At 42.9% G+C, this 7,893-nt stretch overlaps 2 protein-coding genes across 11 annotated transcripts in view; one reads left to right on the forward strand and one right to left on the reverse strand.

Moving 5' to 3' along the window:
- CEP295 (centrosomal protein 295) overlaps positions 1–4,162 on the forward strand; it is an 86,759-nt gene extending 82,597 nt beyond the window's left edge. For 2 of the 3 annotated variants that reach the window (XM_043504139.1, XM_043504140.1), the window contains exon 29: positions 4,063–4,159. In XM_043504139.1, coding sequence (XP_043360074.1) covers positions 4,063–4,125 — 63 coding nt within the window. In that variant the 3' untranslated portion in view covers positions 4,126–4,159. Of the gene's footprint in view, positions 1–4,062 lie in introns of all 3 variants that reach the window. The other variant, XM_043504144.1, reaches the window with a different exon arrangement.
- TAF1D (TATA-box binding protein associated factor, RNA polymerase I subunit D) overlaps positions 1–7,893 on the reverse strand; it is a 29,920-nt gene that overhangs the window by 21,685 nt on the left and 342 nt on the right. For 7 of the 8 annotated variants that reach the window (XM_043504153.1, XM_038376725.2, XM_038376717.2 and 4 more), the window contains exons 2-3: positions 7,214–7,336; positions 2,080–2,361 (exon numbers count right to left, since the gene is read on the reverse strand). In XM_043504153.1, coding sequence (XP_043360088.1) covers positions 2,080–2,342 — 263 coding nt within the window. In that variant the 5' untranslated portion in view covers positions 2,343–2,361; positions 7,214–7,336. The remainder of the gene's footprint in view (positions 1–2,079; positions 2,362–7,213; positions 7,337–7,893) is intronic. The other variant, XM_043504151.1, reaches the window with a different exon arrangement.

Genomic DNA, 7,893 nt, shown 5'->3' on the forward strand with positions numbered 1-7,893 from the left:
GACGCAGTGTGCATGGCTGAGCAGGAAGATGGCTCCAGGCCAGTTTTTCTAGCTCCTCTGTGGGAGAGGGGCATTACAGCTGCGAGGAGCCTCTGTGCCACAAGTGAAGTATGAGCTTTGGTCCAACCTAAAGGGAGCTGTGCAGGAATGAAGGGGGCAAGATGCTGCTGGGAGGAGGGGGGGCATGTACTATGGAAGCACAGTGGGGAGGCAGCGCCTGCCTGCTCCATCAGCAAGTGCACAACCCCAGTAACAAGGGTTCAGCAGTGCTGAAGCAAGCCACTAGTGAATGTTAGAGTGTGCAAAAGGAGGAGATGCAGTCTGAGAACTAGCACCTCCCCAGGTGCACTCGCCTCCCCCAAGGTACACTGCAATTTGGTTTGAGAACCTCTTCACCACCACATTCTAAAAGTTTATAAGGTAAGATACTTCTTGCCACAACCAACTTCTGCTTGTACCTTAAAAAAAAAAAATCTATACAATGGCTCTCCTTAGCTTTTTGTTGGTTGCTACCACCCTTCAGAGAAAGGCTATGATACTAGGGCAACTTCATTTCTGTAACTGTTAAAATTGGTTTAACCTGCTTACACAAAAAAATTTTTAGTTCAGTAGTAAATGCCCACTGTAAAGCTTCTTTGAAATAATCTTTGAATAGTTCGGATGAAGAGGCTGGTAGCCCAGGCTCCTGGATTATACTCCATAATTGCAGCTTTGCCAATGACTGACTGACCTTGGGTAAGCCATCCCGTTCTTCACTTAACCCAGCTAGAGAACAGCCACACTTCCCTATCTCACAGACCTATCACATATTTCTTTGCTGAATTCTCTTACCAAAACCTTGTGTAGTCAATCTATCTGCACAATGACAAGTGCTGCCAAATCCAAAATTTTACTCGCACTTTTGCACTAGGATTGCCTACACAAGATACAGGGTGACAGAATCAGACGCACTATTTATGGAAGACTTTGGATGCAAGGAACTACAGAGGAACAGAATATGGGAACTGAAAGTCACTTCCTTACTACTCAAGTACAAGCACTAGATTGTTATTTATGCTGACTTTCTTTAAAAGCAAGATTATGGGGTATTTGCAAGCCTTTAAAAAAATTTATATCCAACTGAAAAAAGCCAGATGGCATTTTAGTCCTAGAGTCTTAATAATGTTGCCTAACCAAAAGAGGTAATTCAAAGGGTAATGATATTGTTTAATAAATCATTAAAACCAGCTTAAAATGTAGGTGAATAAAGGCTGAATTCCTGGTACCCCATCACCATAGGTTTGTTTAAATAAAAAATGGCCCCAAAAGAGCAAAACTGGAAGGGAGTTAAGAAAAAATTCCAACAGAAAATCAATATATTGATTTTTTATTTTTTTTTTTTTTTACTTCCATGGAGGAATTGTGGCTGGTAGATATATGAAGTCTTTCAAGCCAAAGTAGATATGACATGGATTAGGAGTTCTAGGGTATCCCAGATAACTATTTACATAGGATATTTAGACTGTTCACTCTCTGGGACAAAGTCTTTGTGTTTGGAAAATATTTGCCTAACATGTGGGGAGCTAACAAAGAAACAACCCTCCCCCCAAAAAATCACTCAAATGAACAGTAGAATCTCAGTTATCTCAGGAATAGAGGTTGTTTGTAACTCTGAAATATTTTTAACTGAACAAAGCTGTTCTGAAGTTGTTCCTTCAAAAAAGTTTACAATTTAACATTGAATTAATGCAGCTTTGAAAGTTTACTATGCAGAAGAAAAATGTTGCTTTCCCTTTTTTAGTAGTTTATATTTAACACAGTACTTTACTGTATTTGTTTTTTGTCTCTGATGCTGCCTGATTGTGTAATTCTGGTTCCAAATGAGGTTTGTGGTTGAATAGTCAGTTTATAACTCTGAGCTTTTCCTGTACTGCATATGCACCAACCCCAAGTACATCATCCTAAATAGAAGTCAGCAGCATGAATTGTTTGTTTTCAACCAAGATCTCATACACCTGACTTTGGGATCTTAAGATATTTAGGGCATTCAGTCTGTTTTTACCAGACATGTAGCTTGGGAGGGGAAGAAAAAAAACTCACGTCTCTGAATCGCTGTCATCCAGCAAGTCGTTGGTTGGGACAGTGGTCAAGTGGGTGAAACATTTGGAAGATCTACCACTGGTGGAGGATTCTTGTGAAGATGTTTCACATATAGAATCTTTCTGTGCAGAACCTAAACATGAATTCCTTGCAGTTACATGTTTATGCACATTAGACTGTTGTTCTTGCAGCATACATATTAGATCTTGGGAATCTTCGAAGTGGTCAAAAGCTGAAGTCTTGGCTTCATCAGTATCAGTCATTCTGAGCTTTCAATTTGTTCTAAAATAAAAAAATATTCAATAAAAGATCAATCAGCAGGGTTTGTTTGTTTTTTTTGTTATACTTAGGTTACCTTAAGTCAGCAGTTCTCAACCCGTGGCCCAATTAGCACAAGGCCAGCCCATGTGCGGGGTCTGCCAGGTTCCCAGCTGGCCTCATGCAGACAGAGCGGAGTGGGCAGCCAGCCGACCCAGCACTGCAGGGGTCCAGGCTACCCTGCCCAGTCCCTGCAGCCCAGGTAACACACTGCAGGCCACATATGCAGCCCACAATGTGTAATCAGTTGAGAACTACTGCCTTAACTATTTGCACATCCAAGACTGATTCAGGTGAATGTCAAGCTACTTTGTATTAAAGTTCAGAATAACCATCTATCAGCTATGTAGGGTATAACATTCATTTTCTTCATCTGCAACCAAATAACTGCAACATGCATAGTGTATGCAGTGACAAGTAGTCTGAAAAACATTAGCATTAAGATGAGAAGGTGGACATAACCCAACCTGTAGAATTCTGCAAAATTACTACAAATAACTCCATTCTAAGACTTTTTGTCCAATAAAAATATTTTGTTATTAAAAATCTTCAGGATGTAGTATAAAATATCCTTCCTGCCCTGCCCCAATATTGAGCATTCAGGTTTTTTGGAGCAGTAAATAAAAGTCTTTGCAGGTAATCACCTATTATATTTCCCAGCAATATTTCAAAAAAGTTGTAATGTTTAAAAAAGTGTGCACTTTTAACAATATTTAGTTGTGTCCCAAAGAGTGCTTTGCAAACATCCAATTAATCTCATAACAGCACTGATATAGGAAAGTATTCTTGTCTTACGGATGAAAAAACTAAGGCAGAGAGGTGAGACATACCCAAAACAATGGACAATGCGTGTTGCAAGCAGGGATTAAAATTCAAGAGTGAGGTTTTCCAAAGCACCTGATGGAGTAAAGGGTAGACAAGTCCTATTGATTTGTTCACTCCTTCTCTCCACCAGGCATACTGGAAAACCTCATCCCTACTAGATCAAACTCCTAAGGTTTAACCCAATAAGCTGGATAAGTAGTCTGAACATTGTTACATGTACAGATCTCAGCTGAATATCAGCAGTTGACATTGGAAAAAAGTGTGCCAGCCTTTGGCACCTGGTGTTAACTACTAAAATAAAGAATGTTAGGAGTGCAGGGTTGTGATGCCAAAGGGGAAGCCACATGTGTTTGCAATCCCTGCAGATAAAGGGAAAAGGTGATGTAGGGAGTAGGATCTGCTTTGACTAGTTTAAGACATTTAGGGAATGGTATTATTAGGAATTTTCCCTGACAAGGGACAATAGTAGAAAAGTGATCTGTACAACAAAAGTAAACATTAAATCAGTTAAGGTCAAAAAGCACTTTTTCTTCTGTGCAGGTACTTTTTACATTCTCTTGTGATAGCTCAAATAATTTGTAACAATTCTAAAGATTAATACTGGCAGTGCTTCCTACTACATGAAGCTTTTAAAAGCGTAAATTTATCTATGGAAAGTTGAATGAACTATACATTAATTTAACTACCTATAATACTCAAGTCCCCCAGAGATAAGATCATTGCAATAATCTGATCAGTATATAACTGTCGTTTTTCCAGAGAAAAACAACTTTCAAACTGTAAGAAGGAAAAAAACTTCCTGAATAGTATTACAAGCTTTTTTCTTTTTTAACCCCGCAGGGTAAGCAAGATGAAAGAAGGGCAGACTGGAATGATGGTGTAGTAGGCAGATGGAGCTCCTGAATAAAGTTGGGAAGTGAGAGAGTACAGTTTAGTTTAAAAATGTGACTAGGTTTGATATATTGTTTGTAAAAAGAAAAGGAGGACTTGTGGCACCTTAGAGACTAACAAATTTATTAGAGCATAAGCTTTCGTGAGCTACAGCTCACTTCATCGGATGCATTTGGTGGAAAAAACAGAGGAGAGAACATTCCACACAAAGATGGACTACAAGCCGTCAGGAACAGTATCCCCGATACTGTCACGGCTAACCTGGTGGCTGAACTTTGTGACTTTGTCCTGACCCATAACTATTTCACATTTGGTGACAATGTATACCTTCAAATCAGCGGCACTGCGATGGGTACCCGCATGGCCCCACAGTATGCCAACATTTTTATGGCTGACTTAGAACAATGCTTCCTCAGCTCTCGTCCCCTAATGCCCCTACTCTACTTGCGCTACATTGATGACATCTTCATCATCTGGACCCATGGAAAAGAAGCTCTTGAGGAATTCCACCATGATTTCAACAATTTCCATCCCACCATCAACCTCAGCCTGGACCAGTCCACACAAGAGATGCTAATAAGCGATGGTCACATAAACACCACCCTATATCGGAAACCTACTGACCGCTATTCCTACCTACATGCCTCTAGCTTTCATCCAGATCATACCACTCGATCCATTGTCTACAGCCAAGCGCTACGATATAACCGCATTTGCTCCAACCCCTCAGACAGAGACAAACACCTACAAGATTTTAGCGAGCAGACCGAGGGACGTGATCGTTCCCCTCTATTCGACACTGGTGAGGCCTCATCTGGAGTACTGTGTCCAGTTTTGGGCCCCACACTACAAGAAGGATGTGGATAAATTGGAAAGAGTACAGCGAAGGGCAACAAAAATGATTAGGGGTCTAGAGCACATGACTTACGAGGAGAGGCTGAGGGAGCTGGGATTGTTTAGTCTGCAGAAGAGAAGAATGAGGGGGGATTTGATAGCTGCTTTCAACTACCTGAAAGGGGGTTTCAAAGAGGATGGCTCTAGACTGTTCTCAATGGTAGCAGATGACAGAACGAGGAGTAATGGTCTCAAGTTGCAATGGGGGAGGTTTAGATTGGATATTAGGAAAAACTTTTTCACTAAGAGGGTGGTGAAACACTGGAATGCGTTACCTAGGGAGGTGGTAGAATCTCCTTCCTTAGAGGTTTTTAAGGTCAGGCTTGACAAAGCCCTGGCTAGGATGATTTAACTGGGACTTGGTCCTGCTTTGAGCAGGGGGTTGGACTAGATGACCTTCTGGGGTCCCTTCCAACCCTGATATTCTAAGATCTCTATCATGCATTCCTACAACTACAATACCCACCTGCTGAAGTGAAGAAACAGATTGACAGAGCCAGAAGAGTACCCAGAAGTCACCTACTACAGGACAGGCCCAACAAAGAAAACAACAGAACGCCACTAGTCATCACCTTCAGCCCCCAACTAAAACCTCTCCAACGCATCATCAAGGATCTACAACCTATCCTGAAGGACGACCCATCACTCTCACACATCTTGGGAGACAGACCAGTCCTTGCTTACAGACAGCCCCCCAATCTGAAGCAAATACTCACCAGCAACCACACACCAGAACCACTAACCCAGGAACCTATCCTTGCAACAAAGCCCGTTGCCAACTCTGTCCACATATCTATTCAGGGGATACCATCATAGGGCCTAATCACATCACCCACACTATCAGAGGCTCGTTCACCTGCGCATCTACCAATGTGATATATGCCATCATGTGCCAGCAATGCCCCTCTGCCATGTACATTGGCCAAACTGGACAGTCTCTACGTAAAAGAATGAATGGACACAAATCAGACGTCAAGAATTATAACATTCAAAAACCAGTTGGAGAACACTTCAATCTCTCTGGTCACTCGATCACAGACCTAAGAGTGGCTATACTTCAACAAAAAAGCTTCAAAAACAGACTCCAACGAGAGACTGCTGAATTGGAATTAATTTGCAAACTGGATACAATTAACTTAGGCTTGAATAGAGACTGGGAATGGATGAGTCATTACACAAAGTAAAACTATTTCCCCATGGTATTTCTCCCCCCCACCCCACCCCCCACTGTTCCTCTGATATTCTTGTTAACTGCTGGAATTAGCCTACCTGCTTGTCACCATGGAAGGTTTTCCTCCTTTCCCCCCCCTGCTGTGGGTGATGGCTTATCTTAAGTGATCACTCTCCTTACAGTGTGTATGATAAACCCATTGTTTCATGTTCTCTGTGTGTGTGTATATAAATCTCTCCTCTGTTTTTTCCACCAAATGCATCCGATGAAGTGAGCTGTAGCTCACGAAAGCTTATGCTCTAATAAATTTGTTAGTCTCTAAGGTGCCACAAGTACTCCTTTTCTTTTTGCGAATACAGACTAACAGGGCTGCTACTCTGAAACCTATCTTGTTTGTGTATCTCAGCTAACAGAATTATAAGCATTTGAGTAGAGCTCATCTCTTATTGCATCTAACACAATATTTGGGCCCTACCCAGTTAGAGCAACTGGGTACAACTGCACTCTTAATTTTAGTAGCATCATGCATCTGAAGAAGTGGGTTTCCTACCCACAAAAGCTTATGCCCAAATAAATCTGTTAAGGTGCCACCAGACTCCTTGTTGTTTTTGTGGCTACAGATTAAAGTGGCTTCCCCTTTGATAATTGTTAAGCATGGAGTTCATAAACGGTGAAAAATGTTTCCACAGTCATAAACATTATTATTTGTACTATTGTACCTAGAGACCTCTACTCTACTTCCCTGGTTGGGAAACCAGGACCCCAACGTGCTAGGTATTGTACTCATAATAAAGGTTTCAGAGTAGCAGCCGTGTTAGTCTGTATTCGCAAAAAGAAAAGGCTTTGTTAGTCTCTAAGGTGCCACAGGTACTCCTTTTCTTTTTACTCATAATAAAGACACAGTCTAGTTTACAATCCAAGTAGAAGATGAGGTACATCAAGCGAAAACACAACAGAGAGGGGTCACAAGGTAACAGAGAAATAATGGGTAGTCACAGCACACCAGTGGCTTAACTATGGTGCTTTCAAACTTACATGTGTATACAAACATGCAGAAACGTCAGACTTTTTCATGCAGTTCCACACCACCAGTTTTCTCCCTGCCCTAGCATGGCAAGGCCTGATCCCTGCCGCAGACAACTAGCAGCACCACCTCTCCTGCCACAGAAGTAATAGTTAGGGTTAAAAAGTCAACCTTTGAGCGTTTTCCCCCCAAAATCCTTGCCCTGCTGTAACAGGGTTTGTGTTTCCTCCCACAAATTGATTCAAAACGCAACTCCTTCTGAAAACTGCTGCTGCTGCCTTTCCACTTCTACAGCACCGTGCAGCCAGCCAGCCTCTCACGCTACACAGAGTGCCAATTACACCCACATGTTGTCAGAAGCCTTTTAGAGGCGAGTCCGGCAAGCAGGTACAGCAGCGGGAAGGACTTGCCCCACGTCCCAGGGAGCCCCCGGCAGCGCAGGCAACGGAGGAACCCGACACCCTCCCCTGCCCCACGCTCTGGTCACTCGGTAGGGATGCCTCCGCGCTGCGGGAGCACCCAGCCAGGCCAGTTTGCAGGCTACACTGGCTCCCAGGCACCTCGCCGGAGGAGGGGAAGCCTCCATCAGCAAGGGCGCGGGCCGTACCATTAGCAGGCGCCTAGGCGAGCGCGCCTTATCCCATGATGCCGCCGAGCCAATGAGGGGCGCCCACCCCTCCCCCCCCCGGCC

Source organism: Dermochelys coriacea, chromosome 1, assembly GCF_009764565.3.
Source record: "Dermochelys coriacea isolate rDerCor1 chromosome 1, rDerCor1.pri.v4, whole genome shotgun sequence".
Taxonomy (NCBI): Eukaryota; Metazoa; Chordata; order Testudines; family Dermochelyidae; genus Dermochelys; species Dermochelys coriacea.